The 23,293-nt window shown below is 41.1% G+C and overlaps 1 protein-coding gene across 1 annotated transcript in view; it reads left to right on the top strand.

Moving 5' to 3' along the window:
* LOC133562879 (reelin-like) overlaps positions 1 to 23,293 on the top strand; it is a 304,500-nt gene continuing 281,207 nt past the window's right edge. Inside the window, 1 exon segment of the mRNA XM_061916689.1 lies at positions 1 to 495. Coding sequence (XP_061772673.1) covers positions 243 to 495 — 253 coding nt within the window. The 5' untranslated portion in view covers positions 1 to 242.

Below are 23,293 nucleotides of genomic sequence, written 5' to 3'. Positions count from 1 at the left end.
GCGCAGCCCAACCTCTAAACTCCCTGAGTAAAGGTAGGACAGGGAGAGGAAGCAAGAAGAACAGAGCTCCACAGTTTTCCCACACTTTGACACAATATCACACAACACGTACTTAGACACACACTTTTGGACTTTTTACCCATCTGTGGACTCCAGAAGCTTCTTCTTGGAATCCATCTCATCTGTGCCCTCCCCTGTGTCCTCCCCTCCACACCTTACAGACCCTCGCTCCGTCAGGGCAGATGGCCGCAGCGTGGGCCTCTCTCGGGGGCGCCTTCGGCTGTGCCCTGCTGACCCTGGTCCTGGGGAGCAGCAGCATGGACTTCGGGGTATCCCCGGCGAGCTTCTACCCCCGCTTTAACCCATTTTTCTTCCTGTGCACCCATCACGGGGAATTGGACGGAGTTGGGGTTGCTGAAGGTGGAGGAGAAGTGCTGCTCACACTCCAGATAACGGGCAACCCCACTGCTTACACCCCAGGACAGGAATATCAAGGTGAGTCCTTTTTGAAATTCCTTTGTGTGCATTTTAGTTATTACATTTTAATTGCAATCACATTGTTTCAAATTAAAGAGTAAGCCAACAAGAGATTTGCGTATTCTTAGGACATTGAATCAATCACAACTGTACTGCTCAGTTAATGACCTGGATGAATGAGAAGATCCATAGACAAGTACACAGATGGAAACAGAACCCTTTCTTTCATGGGTTTGGCACTTTTGTTTATCACATGCCAGTGTGTAGTCTATCAGGTGGTTGTTGCAAAACCTTTATGTAACTTTGAAAATCAACCATAGTGATGCTGATGGTGAGCATCTCAGTGGTGTTTTTCCTGAGCTGAGATCTAGATGCTCCGTGCGTAGGCTTTTGAACTGAACCCGAGAGGGAGCGTGCAAAAACTGAGTGGGAATAAACAAAGAGAAAAATAAGTTTAGATACAAGAGGAGACCAGATAAATTATTATTTTTCCCCCATGTGGATGCAAAGGCACCTGGTTGTGGAAAACTGATCCCTCAGACTGCTCTAAGTCACTTAACACTGGGGACAGTGACCCTCACGGGCCAGCGCTGTCCAACAAAGGTCACATTCCCATGCTACAAGTCTTTTCTCAAGGGGGGTGGTGTGTTTACAAACTTGAATTTTTATCCATGATTTCATCTCAGTACAAAAGTGAAATAACATAATGTACATGTTTGAGTATGGGAGTTCGTCTTTAGTTTCACGTCATGGTTATTAGCTGTGTAGAGTTTTCTGGACAAATAAACCTCAAACTGGATTTGTTTGAACACAGTTTGAAATTGTTTTAGTTTGGAAAATGGAGAAGAGAGTAAAGTCTTAAGTCTAATTTATAATTTTTTCCTCATCAAGGCTTTAGTCAAACACCTTGTAGCTGGGGCCAGGCTTTTAGGGCGAGAGTTGAATAAATGGGAGAGATGGTGCTCACAGAGAGGTTTAAATAATTAGCATTAGAAAACGTGCTGGACTGGGAGGAGGGAGAGAGTTTTAAAAAGGGCCACGGCTGGGATGGGATGGAGTGAGGGGGAGATTTGAATGACGATGAGAGGATTGAGCGGATAAGATAGTGGCGGTGGGGCTTACACGGAAAAATGACAGGGTTCCAAGCTGCTCACTTTTCTTTTCCGTCCCAGGTTTTGGCTCATGATGGCAGCTCATTGTTGAAATTCCGAGGTTTTTTTAGGAGGGCTGAATGGCAATATTGAACAAGTGAAACACTGGCGGTATACTCAGTCAAGTAAAATGTTTTCCTCTCTTTGCTTAATGGGTCATATCTTTGCACGTTCCCACAGCCAAATGTCAGTGGAAAGAATATTGCGGTTCGAGGGCTTTATTCCGGTTTTAAATTCAAGGACTAACAAAACAACAATCCATCTTGGTGACGTGGTGGACACATATTATATTACGTAAATTTCAGCAAATTAGTAGTTATTTGGACAAGATCAGTGGTTCTCACTTTTGGATGACATGTGGATTAATCCTTTAAAAGCAAAGCGTGATCTAACCACTGAAAGAGCTACATAAGGAAATGGTGAGTGGCAGGCATTAGAAGTGCTGGCCATGTGGTTGGCGACGACTTCTAGTACAGAACATTTACAAAATACTATAGGGTAGGAGTTGAAATGTAAAATAAATCAGTGAACCTTTTATACCACAGACGGGAAGTGAGTCTATGAAAAACATCTTTTACAGCCAAGCAGAAGTAAGATTTTGTGGGTCTGATTTTGGTTCAGTGTAATTGGGTTTATGACCTAACCTCTGCCTACTACTCAGTTGCTTTTGAATGATAGGACTGAGATGTGTGGGTCGAGCACTCTGTTCGTGCGCTGTAGACTACTGTGTTAGGTTATCAGAAGTGTTGGCCGGGTCATACCGGGTGGACAAAACGGGGAGAAAAATAAAGCATTGATGCTGGAAACTAAAGAGAAAACATGGAAAATATGTTTGCCTGCATGAGTAACACCCATAGAGGCTTGTGTATCTTCTACTCTTGAATCTCTGCAACCAAGGGCCTCATGTATTAAGAGTTGCATGGATTTCCTACTAAAAATTGGCGTGCGTTGAAATCCAGAAAACGGCTTAGGCAAGAACTAATTCAGATGTATTAAAGTATGTACATGCAAGACTCCAAGCGCATTTCTTCGTTACATCATAATTAACCTGGAATTGACCGGAGATGATTGCGTGGGTTGTCCAGGGCCACGCCCCCTTATAAATACGCCAATCATATCGGAATTAGCCATGTGCCTGAGCTCTGCACACTCTGCCCAATCAGGAGTCAGAAGGATGTGAATCTTATTCGTCTTTTGAGCAAATAAAAGAGGGTTAAGATTGTGAGCCTGTGGGCTGCGAAAACTGCACACAGGTTGAAATAAGAAAGAAATGTTCGGAGTTCAGGAAAAGGGTGATGAAAAAGATGGCCAAAACAAGCGAGGAGATAAGAGCATGGTTGCAAAAGATAGTTGCTGCAATGATATGTAAAACATTAGAAGTGGGTGACTCTGATTACCCATCCATTCATCCATTTTCTACCGCTTACTCCCTTTTGGGATCGCGGGGGGTGCTGGTGCCTATCAGCTACAATCGGCCGGAAGGCGGGGGAGACCCTGGACAAGTCGTCACCACATCACAGGGCCAAAACAGATAGACAGACAACATTCACGCTCACATTCACACACTAGGGCCAATTTAGTTTAGCCAATCAACCTATCCCCAGGTGCATGTCTTTGGAAGTGGGAGGGGCCTATCCCCAGGTGCATGTCTTTGGAAGTGGGAGGAAGCCGGAGTACCCGGACGGAACCCAAGCAGTCACAGGGAGGACATACAAATGCCACACAGAAAGATCTCGAGCCCGAGATTGAACCCAGGACTACTCAGGACCTTTGTATTGTAAGGCAGACGCACTAACCCCTCACCACCGTGTTGCCCACTCTGATTACCCCCAATATAAATATAATTTGTGTAACTTAGAACAAACTGTGTTCATACAGTAATCAGATTAGTTTCATGTAAAAAAAAAGTATATTTAGCTTGCTTTTGTTTGAGTACTCAATTTATTGTTATAACCCAGGAGAGCGGGGACATTAGTGCCGCAACCCAACATTTGGAAAAATGTTTCCTATTTCTCAGACCAATACTCCAAATGGTGGCGTTCGTTATTAAAGCCTTGAGTTTGACCCCATAAGTTGGATCGATTGAAATGTGTCACACAGTTCAGTACAAAACACTCACTCTAGCATTGAGGTGTTTTACATGGAACTATGTACTAGGGATGTAACCATATCAAAATCTCACAATATGATTTTGTCACAGTATTAAAGGGGACTTTAGTTATCCTTTTTTCTTATCCATTATTGTTTTTGTGAATTTGGGATCTGCGTAAGTCCCCAAAAATTCGAAATCAAACCATGGAGGCATTGCGGAGATCTTGCCTTCCTGCATACTAACGCCAAACAAGCTGTTTGGAATTTGTCCTATTTGTGACGTTTTTCCCATTGGTGACGTCACCGAATACTTTAATATATGGTTTTATATATATATATATATATATATATAATTAAAATATTGAAATATTGCACGACGTCAGCAGTTTCTAAAAACAATTTGAAATGTGGACCACGGAACACTTCCACTTTGCATCAGTCCATCTTAGATGAGCTCTGGCTCAGCGAAGCCGTCGGCGTTTCTGGGTGTTGTTGATACATGTATTTTGCTTTGCATAGTAGAGTTTTAACTTGCACTTACAGATGTAGCGACAAACTGTAGTTACTGACAGTGGTTTTCTGAAGTGTTCCTAAGCCCGTGTGGTCATATTTTTTACACGCTGAGATTGCTTTTTGAAGCGGTACTGCCTGAGGGATCGAAGGTCGGGCATTCAATGTTGGTTTTTGGCCTTTCTCCAGATTCTCTGAACCTTTTAAGGATATTACGGACCGTAGATGTTGAAATCCCTAAATTCCTTGAAATAGCTGGTTGAGAAATGTTGTTCTAAAACTGTTGGACCATTTTCTCTGGCATTTGTTCACAAAGTGGTAACCCTCGTCCCATCCTTATTTGTGAAAGACTGAGCACTTTTTGGGAAGTTGTTTTTATACCCAATCATGGCACCCACTTGTTCCCAATTAGCCTGCACACCTGTGGGATGTGCCAAATAAGTGTTTGATGACCATTCCTCAACGTTCTCAGTCTTTTTTGCCACTTGTGCCAGCTTTTTTGAAACATGTTGCAGGCATCAAATTCCAAATAAGCTTATAATTGCAAAAAATAACATTTTCCTGTTTGAACGTTAAGTATCTTCTCTTTGCAGTCTATTCAATTTAATATTAGTTGAAAAGGATTTGCAAATCATTGTATTCTGTTTTTATTTTCCATTTACACAACCTGCCAACTTCACTGGTATTGGGTTTTGTATATTGCTTCAAAGTAAATTTATGGATTAATATATTTTTTCACTTTTGATTCAATTTTTATTTATTGATCGCTACAATGACGATTGACGAAACACGGCAGTGATGATTGTGAGTAAAGAGTGTTCACTTTAAACTGAAATGGTGCATGACTTTGAGGGACTTTTGAGGAGAAAGAATTGCCTTAGAAACGTTTGTGTAGTGTTGCTTCTTTAATTGTGATTATTCCAAGCTGATATCTTTTGCGTAGGCACGGCGGCTGCAGTACTTGCGGCAGCGGGTCATAATAACGATGGTCAGATGGATCAAAATAAATACTGATAGCCCTATTATATCATTTGTCCAGAATCAGAACAGTCCTTCTTCTTACGTCTCGCGTAGTAGCGGCAGTTGTGACCTCCGGATAAGAATTGATTGTAATGATCAATAACGCAAAGGAATCATACTGCAGGAAAGCACACAGAAAGCACAAGGCATAATACAAAGAATAGACTTTATACTTGTCACACAAACAGTAAGAAATAATCCAGCACTAACCAAAGCGTGAGGCGCTCAGCAGCACTGATCAAGTCACTGCAGGACAACACACACAGGAAGTGAAACCAAAATACGAGCGCTAAACGGGAATGTGTAGGTTGCCCTCCTGTGGGTTCTTCTGACACAAAGATCCTCTCGTGAGCCCGGTAGTCTGAGGTAACAAGTCTTTTATTTACATACTGCAGTATGGTTTTGCTTTCCAGCAAAATGTTTCTCGGTCTTATGCGTCTGCTCACCAGCAACTCCAAGCCCGTGTCTCGTCCCGGCGGCTGCTAATAAGGGCAACGGGTGATTAGATAACAAATCCCAGCTGGGCAATCTACTCAACTGCCGCTGGTTTCGAGGCCGGTCCTTACACACCCCGCTCCACGGCAGACCACGCCGCCCTCCACAATTATTTAACCACAGAACATAGGAAGTATACTCACAGATCCAAACAAGACAGGACCTGTGGCTAGAGGTCATCACACTCCTGAATCGACTCAATTAGGAACCGGTACTAAAAAAAAACTACCGGTACACCGTATATATACCGTGGGGCAAAAAAGTATTTAGTCAGCCACCGATTTTGCAAATTTTCCCATTTAAAATGACAGAGGTCTGTAATTTTCATCATAGGTACACTTCAAATGTGAGAGACAGAATGTGAAAAAAATAATCCAGGAATTCATATTGTCGGAATTTTAAAGATTTTATTTGTAAATGATGGTGAAAAATAAGTATTTGGTCAACCATTCAAAGCTCTCACTGATGGAAGGAGGTTTTGGCTCAAAATCTCACGATACATGGCCCCATTCATTCTTTCCTTAACACGGATCAATCGTCCTGTCCCCTTAGCAGAAAAACAGCCCCAAAACATGATGTTTCCACCCCCATGCTTCACAGTAGGTGTGGTGTTCTTGGGATGCAACTCAGTATTCTTCTTCCTCCAAACACCACGAGTTGAGTTTATACCAAAATGGATACATGGATGATATAGCAGAGGATTGGGAGAATGTCATGTGGTCAGATGAAACCAAAATAAAACTTTTTGGTATAACCTCAACTCGTCGTGTTTTGAGGAAGAATACTGAGTTGCATCCCAAGAACACCACACCTACTGTGAAGCATGGGGGTGGAAACATGCTTTGGGGCTGTTTTTCACATTCTGTCTCTCACAGTTGAAGTGTACCTATGATGAAAATTACAGACCTCTGTCATCATTTTAAGTGGGAGAACTTGCACAATCGGTGGCTGACTAAATACTTTTTTGCCCCACTGTATCTCTACAAGGAAGTGTTTTAAATTTAGGCCACTGTTGGGTATAGTTGCGAGCATTTTAAGACCTAAATACTGGAATATTCACAGTACTATTACAAACCCCGTTTCCATATGAGTTGGGAAATTGTGTTAGATGTAAATATAAACGGATTACAATGATTTGAAAATCCTTTTCAACCCATATTCAATTGAATGCACTACAAAGACAAGATATTTGATGTTCAAACTCATAAACTTTATTTTTTTTTTGCAAGTAATTAACTTAGAATTTCATGGCTGCAACACGTGCCAAAGTAGTTGGGAAAGGGCATGTTCACCACTGTGTTACATCACCTTTTCTTTAAACACTCAATAAACGTTTGGGAACTGAGGAAACTAATTGTTGAAGCTTTGAAAGTAGAATTCTTTCCCATTCTTGTTTTATGTAGAGCTTCAGTCGTTCAACAGTCCGGGGTCTCCGCTGTCATATTTTACGCTTCCTAATGCTCCACACATTTTCGATGGGAGACAGGTCTGGACTGCAGGCGGGCCAGGAAAGTACTCGCACTCTTGTTTTATGTAGCCACTCTGTTGTAACACTTGTCTTGCTGAAATAAGCAGGGGTGTCCATGATAACTTTGCTTGGATAACATATGTTGCTCCAAAACCTGTATGGACCTTTCAGCATTATTGGTGCCTTCACAGATGTGTAAGTTATCCATGCCGTGAGCACTAATACACCCCCATACCATCACAGATGCTGGCTTTTGAACTTTGCGCCTATAACATATATACATAACATATATTTTCCTCTTTTTTCTGGAGGACACCAAGTCCTCTGTTTCCAAATATAATTTGAAATGTGGACACGTCAGACCACAGAACACCTTTCCACTTTGCATCAGATCATCTTCGGTGAGCTCGGGCCCAGCCAAGCCGGCGGCATTTCAGGATATTTGCATAGTAGAGTTTTAACTTGGACTTACAGATGTAGCGACCAACTGTAGTTACTGACAGTGGTTTTCTGAAGTGTTCCTGAGCCCATGTGGTAATATCCTTTACACACTGTCTGTTTTTGATGCCGTACCGCCAGAGGGATCAAAAGTCCGTAATATCATCCATACTCGCAGTGATTTCTCCAAAATCTCTGAACCTTTTGATGATTTTACAGACCGTAGATGGTAAAATCCCTAAATTCCTTGCAATAGCTGGTTGAGAAATGTTGTTCTAAAACCGTTCGACAATTTGCTTACAAAGTGGTGACCCTCACCCCATCCTTGTTTGTGAATTACTTAGCATTTCATGGAAGCTGCTTTTATACCCAATCATGGCACCCACCTGTTCCCAATAAGCCTGCACACCTCTGGGATGTGCCAATAAGAGTTTGATGAGCATTACTCAATCAGTATTTATTGCCACCTTTCCTAACTTCTTTGTCACGTGTTGCTGGCATCAAATTCTAAAATTAATGTTTATTCGCAAAAAAAAAAATACTTATCAGTTTGAACATCAAATATGTTGTCTTTGTAGCATATTCAACTGAATATGGGTTGAAAAGGATTTGCGAATCATTGTATTCTGTTTATATTTACATCTAACACAATTTCCCAACTGATATAGAAATGGGGTTTGTACATCCTTCGTATATACTGTATATCAAGGGTGTCCATTACGTCAATCGAGAGCTAGCGGTCGATGGCGGAGGGTGTGTCAGTTGAATGCTTGCCAGGCATTAAAAAAATAGAGCTAAAAATTAGAGATCAATTTTCACCAAGACGTCACTTTTATCACTTGACTGGCGTTCACGGCACCAGAGGGTTTTGTGAGATGACGCAAGTTCATTAAGAAAAAATGACCGACAGGAAGGCGAGAAACACTTTATTTCAACACTCTTGTGCCATACCTGTCGTCAAAACTCTAAAGACAGACTGCACAGTTTGCACAGTTCCTGTCTTCACAATAAAAGCCCTGCTTCCTCCTGCCTGTGCTAACAAATTAGAGTCTCAGAAAGGTGGCGTGCACAAGTTAGCAAGCTACGGAGTTTGCCGCTGATGTATTTCATGTAAAAAGTGTATAAAAAGGGGTATGGAAGCTGGACAAATAAGATGCAAAAAAGCAACCACATTCAGGTGATATTGGACAGAAAGGAAGACTTTTTTTCTCCCCCATTTGAAGATGTGGATGTTATCATCACTACTGTCTGATTCCAATCAACAGAGGTGGGTAGAGTAGCCAGAAATTGTACTCAAGTAAGAGTTCTGTTACTTTCGAGATTTATTCCTCAAGTAAAAGTAAGGAGTAGCCATCCAAATATTTACTTGAGTAAAAGTAAGAAGTATGTTGTGAAAAAACTACTCAAGTACTGAGTAACTGATGAGTAACCTGTTTGTTTAATGATTACGGCAACAAATAATGCACAAAAACATAAAAATAGCAATGAGCAAATTCATAGCCAGGAATATTTCTTAAGCAATAATATATATTAAATAATACATTAAAATTAAAAAAATTAAGGCAAATTGAGCCACAATAACTTAAAAGCACCTTAGGCTCAGTAGGCGTTCATTGATTGATTGATTGATTGATTGATTGATTTAAACTTGTATTAGTAGATTGCACAGTACAGTACATATTCTGTACAATTGACCACTAAATGGTAACACCCCAATAAGTTTTTCAACGTTAATCAATTACTTAATAAATGACCAAGTCGAGGTGATCTACCTCATATATACATACACACACACACACACATATATACAGTATATAATTTATAGTTATTTATTTTGCCGTTTTTGTTGACATGTTAAAGGTGTTTTAATGAATATACATGCATGTTTAACATATAGATTCCTATCTTTCATGAAGACAGGAATATAAGTTGGTGTATTACCTGATTCTGATGACTTGTATTGATTGGAATCAGACAGTATAGTGCTGATAATGTCCACATTTTCAAATGGAGGAGAAAAAAAGTTCCTCTTTTCTGTCTAATACCACATGAAAGTCGTTGTTTTTTGGCATCTTATTTGTCCAGCTTCCATATACGTTTTTATACACTTTACAAGAAATACATTGGCGGCAAACTCCGTAGCTTGCTAGTTTGTTTGCGCTGGCTTTCGGAGACTCTTATTTTGTTAGCGCAGGCGCGATGGAGCGGTGCTTTTATTGTGAAGACAGGAACTGTGCGATCAGTCTTTAGGCTTTTGACGGGAAGTACGGTTGAAATAAAAAGTGTCTTTTTTCCTTTACACTTTTGATTGATTGATTGAAACTTTTATTAGTAGATTGCACAGTACAGTACATATTCCGTACAATTGACCACTAAATGGTAACACCCCAATAATTAACTTTTTTTGGTCGGATTCGACGTGTGACGGTCACGTGACCACCTGGTTTGGTTTTGTTTGGTCCAACGTCACCAGTGACTGCATTTGATTGGTGAAACGCAGGCATGCGTAGTTCCTACTTTGAATGCGTGTCTGACAAAATCAAAACAAACAAAGCGTGCATTAACAGATCGATAATAAAAAAAAGTAGCGAGTAACGAGCTGATTGCAGATAAATGGAGCGGAGTAAAAGTAGTGTTTCTTCTCTATAAATATACTCAAGTAAAAGTATGTTGCATAAAAACTACTCTTAGAAGTACAATTTATCCCAAAAGTTACTCAAGTAGATGTAACGGAGTAAATGTAGCGCGTTACTACCCACCTCTGCCAATCAATGCAAGTCATCACAAACAGGTAATACACCAACGGTAAAATATGTGTTAAAAATGCTTGTAATATCATTAAACACCCTTACCTTGTTAACAAAAATGTCTCTTTCATAAATAAAAAAAACATAAATTATATATATGAATGAGGTAGATCCCCTCCGCTTGGTCAATTGAAAAGTAGCTTGCCTGAAGAAAAAAGTGTGTGCACCCCTAATGTCTATGCTTTGGGGTCAAACCTTGCACCCGACTAAAACAGGCGTCACTCACACACATGCTGACATTGCCCATGTCCAGCCTTATCTTCAGGAGGGAAACACGTTAAGGTCATGCTGGGATGTGACCTGTCCTTGAAATAACCAACTGACCCATTTAAGATAAACTCTGAAACTGTTGGGTTAGGTATTTTGAAGGACTACACGCAAAATCAATTGCCAGGCAGGAGATTGCTCGTAGTGCATCTAAATAATGGTGCCTTTTTAAAGTATTTATCATTACTTTTTGGCACCAGGGTGAGAACAGAAAGGTTGACTGCTTGATGGATATTACATCCATACCTCCATTAGATCGTCCGACATACACAAGAAAGTTGCCTGATAACTTGACTATGAACACAATTCAAATAATATGCCCACTCTACATAACACTTCAAGTTCTGTCATCCTTGTACTGAGTCATGCAGCGCTATTTGAAAGCACAATGTAAACCATTACTGTTGATGAAACTGTACCAGTCTATTGATTCAACCATTTTGTTTGGCATGTGTTGCAGTTGTCAAGAAATGCCACCGTTGTCTTTCTTGTCAAAAACCTTTTCAAAGCTGGGCCTCACCAAACGGATGTCACTGTTTTGTCTTGTCCTGTTTATTAGAGTCAAGGAAATGTTAGTTTAATATACATGACCCATTGTACACATCAATGACATATATATATTTTTTTATGATTTCCATAAGGGTTAGTAACAGTATTGTAACCCACAGTAGAAACCCTTACATGTTCAGGTTATACATAAACTCACACAAAAATACATACATGATGGTTGTCTTTGTCCAGACATTTCTAATGGATGAAGATGAGTGCTCCTGCCTCACAGCATGGTCCCTGGTGCAATTCCAGCAAAGTTAAAGTACCAATGGTTGTCACACACAAACAGTAGGTGCGGTGAGATTATCCTCTGCGTTTTGACCCATCACCCTCGGTGGCCGCTGTCCATTTTTGGTTATTTAACCCCCAATTCAAACCCTTCATGTTGAGAGGGGAGTCACATTTTTAATAGTCTTTGGCATGACTCAGCCGGGGTTCGAACTCACAACCTACCGATCTCAGTACAGACACTCTCACCAACTACGTCCCTGAGCAGGCTAGTTACTATTTACGGCCTATTTGCATGTTCTCCCCATGGATGTGTGGATTTTCTATGGATGTTTGAGCCTCTGCAGCAACTAAAAAATGTTAAATCCATTTAAAAAAGTCAAATACAAATAAGGCAACAAGACAAGTATTCCACACTTTTGCAAACTAAATCTGTACAGCAGATATGGGCATCTACATTAAGAAAATGATTTTTCCTCTGTGGCTGGACAGGACATGTAAAAAAAAATTACAAGTCCAGTTTATTGACCGAAGTGCTGACTATTTACTACTCTTCTGGGTTCAATGGGGAGAACAATTGGCTGTTAAGTACCTCTTAATGTCCGTCAGTAGTAACTTTCCACTCATTGACCAAAAAAGAAATTGGTTTTTGGAGATGACAATTTTAACCCTGTGGCAGCTTTCAAACATGTGCTACGCAAACATTTTAAAATCAGCAAAAGACTTTCAACAGATGCTGAGAGCAACAGACATGGTTTGTCCAAACTACGACCTGCAGAACACAGTCAATTCTTACCACGGCGACGCCTTCAAAATAGAACAATTTCTGATGCCTGAGAGCATGTCTGGCATTTACATATCTTCTGATTTGTCTTACAGTAGATGTCTGAAAGGGCAACATGAAATTGTTGAGGAAGGCAAGTTGTTGGAAGAGCTGCGGACCGGTATATTTGTCACCAGGGGGTGATCAAGGGTGATGGGTCAAATGCAGAGAATAATTTTGCCACATCTAGTATGTGTGTGACAATCATTGGTATTTTAACTTTAACAAACTGAGACCCATAATGGGAACTTGCAGATAAATCTATCTTCTCAAAGTACTATCAGCTCTTCCTTTAACAACCTCTGAGGTTACATCAAGGCTGTATTATCTATCTACTTTCCACATTTCCTTGAACCTTTTTCCCTCCAAATCTCAGCCTTGTTGAAGTAAAGGTCATCCACACAAGGCCTTGTTTTTGCTTGGGAGAAGTCGGTTATTTGACCAGGCAGTAAAGCCAACCAGAGACATCACACTCGCTGTCGTCTTTACCTTGTGGTGACATCCCAACATGGCATTTGTCTGTTGGGGCTTCAGAAGCCCATTGGATGGCACGGTCACCCAATAGAGCACTTAATGATTTTGGTGGGTATTAAGAGTCTGATGTTTGAGGTCTTCACTATTAAGATGAGCTTATGTCCTATCTATTGCTCTTCATAGTGTTTCTCTCATCTCTTTACACCCCAGCAAAGGGAGATGCTGCAAGAATTGGACTTAACAAACGGTTAGTTTGCATGGAGTCAATGTTGGGAAACAGAGAATTATAGAAGGGCGTCACGTGTAGAGCGGACGGGCGCTAATGGTTTAATGGGACTCTCCTTTGAGCAAAGGAAAGCCAACATGTGGTGAGTATTTGCACTTTAAAGTGCACCAAAGCCTTTGAATTCATTAACTTTCCAGCTCTTCAGCCACTCAGCTTCCCGCTGCTTTGTCTGAATAGGTCACTTCACAGAGTAGATGGAAGTGTGTCAAGTGCAATACTGTTTTCTATGGGCTTGCTGGGTGTGTTTGGGTGTTCCGTCATCATGGACAATGAACGATGAACCATTTGAAGAGCATTGTATTCACTCAGATATGTCACTTTCCTTCTTGCACAGGAACAGATGGGCGAGAAATGAGAATGGATATGCATTTGGAATCTCCCCTTTTGTCACACTTGCATGCTTGGCTGTGCACACGGCTCTCAGCTCGTAGTGGGTGATCCATCATGACAAAGAGGAGGTCAGATGTTCTGCCAGCTAAACAGATATGTCCCGATTATCAGGCTTTTAGTATTCTTTAGATCCCTGTTACAATAGGACATGCCATGATAGCAGGAAATGGAAGTTTCTATTTTCCTGGTCACGCAGACACATTTTTTGTTGGGCTCTTCTTTACTTCATAGTGGAGTTGCTCAAATCTTGGAGGTCCGCAAATATATATTTTTAACGAGGTCCATTTATTGCGATAGATCAGGTTTCAAGCCATAATACTGTAGTATTCCAAACAAAATGTCCTGTTGATCCAAAACAACAAAAATACAAACTTAAATACGATATCATTTTCATTTTTAACATTGATGTAAATAAATTGTATAAAAATAAATTGTATAAAAATTGTATAAAAATAAATTGTATAAAAATAACAATCAAAACATTACCCTTGTCATGAATCCAAAATAAATATACAGTAACAGGAGGGGGTTATTTTCATATTGTTATAGAACCTAAAGAAAGAACAAAATTGTCTGTGGAAAGAATCCTACTTGCAGCATGATTTGTAGATTTCAGTGAGTGAGTGAGTCCATTTTATTTTTTTGTTTGCTTAGTTATTTCAAATAAAGTTATGTACCTTCCGATTACAGTACAATGGTAAACAATTATACAATAACAAAAATAACATTTATATCCTTTTAAATGGTTACTTGCAGCATTATGTTACGATTACATTACATTGTAATCACTGTATAGTTTTTATTGGCTATTTTTTCAGTTTTTGAGCATGATGTAGACAAAAGCTCTGTCTGTCCTTTATAAGGCCACATATGTTTAAGTAAATCATTGCATATTCTTGTGTTGCCACTGTGAGACAATAATCTGTTGAATGACAGTCAGAAAGTAACATGTTTTCCTTGACTTATTTTCACAGTTTTACGAGTTTTTATGTATCTAATGTAAAAATTGTAAATTGTATCGCAATTTAAAAAAAAAAAATTTAAATCAAAATCGTGCAGCCCAACGGAATACTGTAATTTTTTTTGAAGTTAACATTAACGCTACAAGCAATTTGAAATGGTCAGTTACCTTTTAGTGTACTAACACAAAAACAAGTTTAATAATAATTTCAGGAATAAAAAGATTTAATCCAAAAACTCAAAAATAAATTAAACAAAAAGTATCTGCAGAGTGTTTTAGTACATGTTATATTAAAGTAGTTGAATCAGAGCAAAAAAGGGTGAATAAAAAAAAAAACTATAATCCAGCACCCCCTGTGACCCCTAAAAGGGATTAGCGGTAGAAAATGGATGGAGGGATTGTGTGTGTATGTATGTATGTATGTGTGTGTGTGTGTGTGTGTGTGTGTGTGTGTAGGTACAAATATATGTGTGTGTGTCTGTTTGGACACACCTTCTCATTCACAACACAACTAATGGTCCCAACTCCATTGATAAAGCAAGAAATTCCCCTAATCAACCCTGATAAAGCACACCTGTGAAGTGAAAACCATTTCCGGTGACAACCTCTTGAAGCTCATGGAGAGAATGCCAAGTGTGTGCAAAGCAGTAATCAGAGCAAAGGGTGGCTATTTTGAAGAAACTAGAATATAAAACATGTTTTCAGTTATTTCTCCTTTTTTTTGTTAAGTCCATAACTCTACATGTGTTTATTCATACTTTTCATGCCTTCAGTGACAATCTACAATGTAAATAGTCATGAAAATAAAAACAAATGAGACTGAGAAAGTGTCCAAACGTTTGACCTGTACTGTATGTGTTTGTGTGTATATATATATATACATATATATATATATATATATATATATATATATATATATATATAAGGGCTGGGCAACGGTTAAACATTTTAATCGAAGTTAATCGCACTATTTCTCAGATTAATTGCGATTAACTGCATTGTATACGCAAAGCCCAATAATGAATTCAAAAGTAGTGTGTAGTGCACCTTTATTGGAATATTCTCCCACATGAACAAAAGTGCCAAAACATTTGTTGTGCAAACACAATTTAAATCAGTTAAACAGTAGCAGTTAAATAGCATATTTTATGAAAATCAACTAAAACAATGTAAATACAAACATTTAAGCTTATTGCCACTGCCAGGGTATTTAAGTTATCCTGTTTGTTATGGAAAATAAATATAATCTACATACACATCTCTGAGCCACAATCATAACATCTGAACAGGCAATTTCTGAGGTAACAGCAAAAACATTTTTTTTTATCAGGGATCTTATGTTTAAAAAACCTATATTATAGGTAGTGGGCTGTTTTAGGGAATTTTTGATCAAATTATCCATAGTAGCAATATTAATAATGTTGTGTTTATTCTGCGTAGTGCACTTAAAATAATTATGACCATATCTAGGAATTGATATGATGGGAATTTTCCGATTGTTTGCTTGGTGCTTTGATAAACTGAAGGCATCATACACATGGTACTATATTGTGATGTTATGAGCCAGGGAAAAAAAGAACTACCCTACCCAGCATGCAACAGGAGTGACGAGCATGCGCGGTAGCCCGGTATAGGTTGTGTCGCCATGACGGCATCTTGTATGTTGTGATATGCACGCTCTGAAAGTAAACGTTAAGAACTCAGCCAACACTCCTGGTCTGCATTATTCATAAATAGACAGACAACACATATACTCCGCTGCTTCACAGGCCGCTGGATGTAGCCGGTAAAGTATTCCCATGCTAGCTAGCCGGTCTAGCAAGCACGCCTCATTCAGTCCAAAACGGCCCGATCTATCCACATCCAGAATTGTCTGGCGGTCGTAAGTGATCCCGGAGTGACCACGCTGTAAGCCAGCCATGAAATTTGCAGAATTTTCCGGTATTTTTGCCAAATGTTCCATCTTTACCAAGAGCCCCTCGTCCGGGCGACGCCATCTTGTTAAGAAAAGGCGTTAACAAAATAAAAGCATGTAAACAACATACGCAAATGTGCGATAAAATAATTGTCGGCGTTAATAGATTGATGAGTTAACTCGTAATTAACGCATTAATTTGCCCACCCCTAATATATATATATATATATTTTTTTTTTTTTTAACGATATACTTAATAGATAATTTTGTTCTCCCTGTCTGGAAAAAGTTCAGTCTCATAGACATGTTCTGCTTGCACGCACTCAGGGGTGTGTCTATCTACTCATTCATATCTATGGCTCACAGTGATGTCACATTATCATATTATGCTGTCTCTTAATTAATTACTCCACTTGATCATTTCCTCTTAGCTGGTTACTCTCTGCTGTAATGTGGTTCCAGTTAAACTTGTTGAAGTGTGCAAAGCATTGAACATACAAATTATCAATATCTGGATGTTCATCCACTGATTCAGAAAAGTTGTGATGCATATAAGAATCGATCACTTTCCCCACCTGCAGTTATAATATGCATTGAAAGATTGTACGCTCTTTTATCCGCCCTTCTCTTGAAGTGACAGGCAGCACTTTTGCACTGGAAAAGTTAGTTTTACGTTCATGGAATATTTCTAACTATACCATTTTGTTAGCTTTATTTTGCCTGTGTGGCGCAAATGTAATTGACGGCTGCACAAAAGCCAAGGCACTGAGTGCCAGGCAGAGGTGTGTACCGCCTCCAGCGCCACCGAGCTCTTACATTTTTTATTGTCGGTTTTTTCAATGGATCCTTTTTTTTTTACCCTTTTCAGCTAAAACATGCATGCTCTTAACAAGCAAATGGCAATTGTGTTTAAGTAAGTGGTAGTGTATAGGTTGGCAGCTAAGCGTGGGTGTAAGTAGATTAAGGATGTTGAAGTCTGCGGGTGTCTGTTGACTCACAAACTAGTGCAGATCCTGGTGAGGCTGCCAAAGTCCAAGCATGCACTTGCTTTCCATGTGTCTCTGTGGTTTCATAAGGATTAACTTTTTGGGTTGCATAAGCACCCACAAAAATGTAGTTCTGACAAGACTTGAGCAATTATCCTTCCAAAATATTATTTTCCCCCCGTTTTTGAGCACAGAACATCCATCCATCCATTTTCTACCGCTTATTCCCTTTGGGGTCGCTGGTGCCTATCTCAGCTACAATCGGGCGGAAGGCGGTGTACACCCTGGACAAGTCGCCACCTCATCGCAGGTCCAACACAAATATACAGACAACATTCACACTCACATACACACACTAGGGACCATTTAGTGTTGCCAATCAACCTATCCCCAGGTGCATGTCTTTGGAGGTGGGAGGGGCCTATCCCCAGGTGCATGTCTTTGGAGGTGGGAGGGGTCTATCCCCAGGTGCATGTCTTTGGAGGTGGGAGGGGCCTATCCCCAGGTGCATGTCTTTGGAGGTGGGAGGGGCCTATCCTCGGGTGCATGTCTTTGGAGGTGGGAGGGGCCTATCCCCAGGTGCATGTCTTTGGAGGTGGGAGGGGCCAATGCCCAGGTGCATGTCTTTGAAAGTGGGAGGGGCCTATGCCCAGGTGCATGTCTTTGGAAGTGGGAGGAAGCCGGAGTACCCGGAGGGAACCCACGCATTCACATGGAGAACATGCAAACTCCACACAAAGATCCCGAGTCCGGGATTGAACCCTGACTACTCAGGACCTTCGTATTGTGAGGCAGACGCACTATCCCCTCTACTACCGTGAAGCCCAGCACAGTACATATTTAATTTATTCATTGACATATTTCTTGCCACATTATGTTGTATATTTTTGAGTTTGCTAGTTTTCTTTTATTCTCCATCTATTTAAGTCTCAAGCCCTGCGATGAGGTGGTGACTTGTCCAGGGTGTACCCCGCCTTCCGCCTGATTGTAGCTGAGATAGGCGCCAGCGCCCCCCGCGACCCCAAAAGGGAATAAGCGGTAGAAAATGGATGGATGGATATTTCTACTTGTTACCTTTTCTCTTCTGCTGCTACAGAATTGGATTATTTTAGTTTTACTGAGATTTAAAGAGTCTCTTTGTCAAACCAGCTCTTGAATGGATTAAATTATTCTTTCTGTTTTATGTATTAGCATCTGTGTACACAATGTATGTCTTTAGTTCAGGAGAGTACACGTGTACTAGAGATGCGCGGTTTGCGGTCTCATGCGCGGAGTCCGCGGATAAACCGCGGGTCGGGTGGTTGACATGACGACAAAATAGATTTTAATTAGATTCGGGGGGGTGGCGGTTGAACCATTCGGAAATATTTGATATGCATGGTTCTGTGATCGGTATCCTTTGCCATTCGAAGTGCCATGTAGGACCCGTGTCATAAAGCGAAGAAGACAATAAGAGACGATATGATTCTCCTGAATGACTGCCGGTAGTCACCCAGATAATAAGTATTAGCGCGTGCTATGAAGCCATTGGCTTTGTTTCCTACTACAACATGTACGATCTGCTTGTCAGTCCAGCATCATGTTGTGTGTGGCTTCCGCGGCAACACGCACACGACTGCAAGGCATACTGGGTGACACGGAGTACACTAATGGTTGTGATATAAACAATTTTAACACTCATAGTAATATGCGCCACGCTGTGAAGCCACACCAATTAAGAACGTCAAACACATTTCGGGAGAACATCCTCACAGTAACACAACATAAACACAACACAACAAATACCCATGATCCTTTGTATTCATGACACTTCCTGACTATTTTATACACCCCGCTAGCAGCAACCCCCCTCAAAGATGCTTATTTAAGAATTGTAAATTAAATAAGGCTTGTTTTCAGAATAAAATACTTATTTGTATCTTAAAAGTCCTGCTAATTTCTAGTTATTCAAATCGTAATTTAGGATGTTTTTATCAAGTAAAATGATCAGTCCATGTAGTTAGTTATTTCACTCATTTTTAAGTCAAAAGTTTAAGTACCATTGATTGTCACACACACACTAGGTGTGGTGAAATTTGACCTCTGCATTTGATCCATCCCCTTAATCACCCCGTGGGAGGTGAGGGGAGCAGTGGGCATCAGCGACTGCGCGCCCTGGAATCATTTTTGGTGATTTAACCCCCAATTCTAACCCTTGAGGCTAAGTGCCAAGAAGGGAGGCAATGGCTCCTATTTTTATAGTCTTGGGTATGACTCGGCTGGGGTTTGAACTCCCAACCTACCCATCTCAGGGCGGACATTCTCACCACTATACCACTGAGTGGGTCTTTTTTAGTATCTTTTTCGAAAATCTACTTTTTATCTTGTATTTTCACGGCTCTTTTTTCGCAGTGTAATGCAATACTAAATGTACTCTGACAATATCATTACATTTAAAATAGTGTACTTTTATTAAACTATGCATTTCTTAATCATATCTATGGCACAAAAATGGAGCCTTCGGATTTGTATTGGCACATTTCAACTTCCTTTTGTGATGTCGTCAGCAGACAACAAACACTACTTTTGTTGTGTTCATGCAAACTAATTCCCCGTCCAAAACTCTACAATAGCCTTGTGTTCATTTTCCTTTTGGACTAGCAGTTGTCTCAGGGGTGCATTTGAAATGTGATGGATCCTTTTTTAAACATGTCCTCCTCCTCGCCCTCAGTGCTCCCTGTGTTGTTCAAGCGAGGTGGTTTCCCAGACGCTGTTGACTGGCGTATCGGCTTTGGCCATGGCCTCTTCCTCACACAGAATGGTGGATCCTAACGGCGAATTGCACACCTCCTTTTTTGCTGGTTCTTCTCTTACTGTGGAACCTCCCATTGGTGCCTTCATTGACAGCTCAGTAATCCCTGCTTGGGGGAGCAACGTGTCGTCTGTGCTGATAGCATTCAGCGGGCGTTGTAGCGCCTCGGTGGACCCACTATAGAGGAGGCAGTGTAGTGCAACTAGCAGGGTGCTGGGGATGCGGCGCGTGGCACGGGCGGATTAGCGTCAGCCCCCCGACCCCCCCACCTCTTTTTCTCATACTGGCCCCCTCTAAAACAGCCTGGCTCAGTTTGGTAGGCTGGCAGAGGCAGATTACACCGACAGCGCCTTGCATGCACAGCGCACACATCTTGCTGTCTAAGTGACAGCATGGGTGAGGGGTTGGTGTTCACAGGGTCTCAAAATATCTAATTCTCTTAATACTCTGTTGTGAACCCCCACTCCTCCATTCCGTAAAAGTTCCACATTTTCAGCTCCAAACCGATTTGTGTCATTAGTTGACTCTAGAACAGACCTGGGCAAATTGAAGCCCGTTAAGCTTTTCAACCTGGCCCGCCGGACATTCCCCAAAAATGTTTTCAGATCTTTAAGTTGGAAAGTGTAGCTGCCATTATGAAGTGCAGTGATGTTTTCTAATGACCTATACAAAGTGTTTCAATGGTTGGAGTCTGCAATTTTGCATGATGTACTAGTTACTATGGTAATCTAATTAGTTACTGTGGTCATCTAAGTTGGGCAGCACGGTAGAAGAGAGGTTAGTGCGTCTGCCTCACAATACGAAGGTCCTGAGTAGTCCTGGGTTCAATCCCGGGCTCGGGTTCTTTCTGTGTGGAGTTTGCATGTTCTCTGGCTTCCTCCCACCTCCAAAGACATGCAACTGGGGATATGCCCCTCCCACCTCCAAAGACATGCACCTGGGGATAGGCCCCTCCCACCTCCAAAGACATGCACCTGGGGATCGGCCCCTCCCACCTCCAAAGACATGCACCTGGGGATAGGCCCCTTTTACCTCCAAAGACATGCACCTGAGGATAGGCCCCTCCCACCTCATAAAACATGCACCTGGGGATAGGCCCCTCCCACCTCCAAAGACATGCACCTGGGGATAGGTTGATTGGCAACACTAAATTGTCTCTAGTGTGTGAATGTGAGTGTGAATGGTCTTTGTCTATCTGTGTTGGCCCTGCGATAAGTTGGCGACTTGTCCAGGGTGTACACCGCCTTCTGCATGATTGTAGCTGAGATAGGCACCAGCACCCCCCGCGACCCCAATTGGAATAAGCGGTAGAAAATGGATGGATGGTTCATCTAAGTCACAGCAGCTCAGACGAGGCACCAAGCAGTGTGGGTGGGAAGTGTTCCACAGAGTGTTTCCAGAGCAGCCAGCCTGAAATGCGGATGTCAGGGACAGACGTGGAAGAAGTTTTTTTTACAACAAAGTTCTAAATCTTAGTGATATAAGCTCTCTTGGTTGCTTTGTTGGGTCTGCCCCTGTCCCTGGCCATGCTCCCTCCAGCCCAGCAGACAATGGCGTAGAACACCACAGAGGCCACCACAGTGTATATGTTTTCTTTACTTATTCTTCATAGCTGTATGGAGAAGTGATTATGTCCTTTGTGTTCTTTGATCTTTGATGTTTCCCTCTTACACACATGTAAGAGCGATGTGTGCTATAGCTATGAGTTATTTTTTCCCTTATCCTCAGTCTGGACCCCCCAGACTCAGACCGATTCCCCCCCTCCATTGTCTACCTTTTTTGTAAGGGGAGCCGGAAGTTGGCAGACCCCTTAGCGATCCTGTAATGTTTGTCTGATCTTGAATGGGATTGTGCTGAAAATTTAAATTTCCCCTCGGGGATTAATAAAATATTTCTGATTCTGATATCAGATATATCAGATTGTGGGTGGAGTTTTTGTACCCTTCGCATACATATTTTGCCGTGTTTGTTGCATTTTTGTTGCCATTCGCTTGATTGTAAAATATGTGAATCGAGAGGGGGTTTGACGTTCAAAGCTGTCAATATTCAGTGTTTTATGCTTCAAAGTTAATACTGTAAATTCCACATTTTTTATTTTCTTGTACATTCTGGATGTCATTCAGTAAAAAAACTTAAATTGCCGTTCCGTTTTTTCAGGCGGTCTGTTGTAATGTTTTTAGCATTCACTCAGACATTGTGAGGTTTTGTATTAGTCCATCCATCCATCTTCTTCCGCTTATCTAAGGTCGGGTCACGGGGGCAACAGCCTAAGCAGGGATTAGTGTTCTAGGTATTGATATATCGGCCCCCAGACACATTTTTTTCTCTAAATTTAGCCCCCGAGTCAAAATTATTGCCTTGGCCTGCTCTAGAACATCCTCCAAAAAGACAAAGCAGAAATGAAACCTTCCTGGAGTTTCACTAAAGCTTTATTTGCACCAAGTCGTCCAAATTCGTACTATAAACAGTTTTTGTCAGAATAAGTCACTAATTGATGCTAGGTAGGGTTGCCTGATATACAGTAGATCAGTGTTTCTAAAGGGCTGGCAAAAAATGTTTCTCAGCCGGGGTTCCATTTGGGCCAGAGCGGTACTCAGCTGTAATACACTTTTCCACCACTTGTAGCAGTAATGACAATATCAAACAAACAGAAGTCTGGAACTTAAGTCTAAAAAGCCACCACTTGTAGCAGTAATGACAATATAAAACAAACAGAAGTCTGGAACTTAAGTGTAAGAAGTCTGGAACTTAAGTTTAAGAAGTTTGGCTCTTGGCGCTTTTCTACCTTCAAGGTACTCAAAGCGCCTTGACACTATTTCCACATTCACCCATTCACACACACATTCACACACACTGATGGCGGGAGCTGCCATGCAATGCCCAAACCACGACCCATCAGGAGCATGGGTGATGTGTCTTACTCAAGGACACAAAGGACGTGACGAAGTTGGGAGTAGGTGGGGATCGATCCAGAAACCCTCGGGTTGCTGACACTGCCACTTTACCAACCGCGCCATGCCGTCCCCTATCATCAATCATTCAATGATCTTGAACATTTTAGGTTTCAGTACTGTCCCCGTAACTACTTGGTATTGGATCGATAGCCATATTTGTAGTGTCACTCAAAACTAATGTATTTAAACATGAGAATAAGTGATTATTG

The sequence above is a fragment of the Nerophis ophidion genome, linkage group LG12 (assembly GCF_033978795.1).
Source record: "Nerophis ophidion isolate RoL-2023_Sa linkage group LG12, RoL_Noph_v1.0, whole genome shotgun sequence".
NCBI classification, from domain to species: Eukaryota; Metazoa; Chordata; class Actinopteri; order Syngnathiformes; family Syngnathidae; genus Nerophis; species Nerophis ophidion.
Note: the sequence above shows the minus strand (reverse complement) of the source record. Positions and strands in the feature narration are given on the sequence as shown.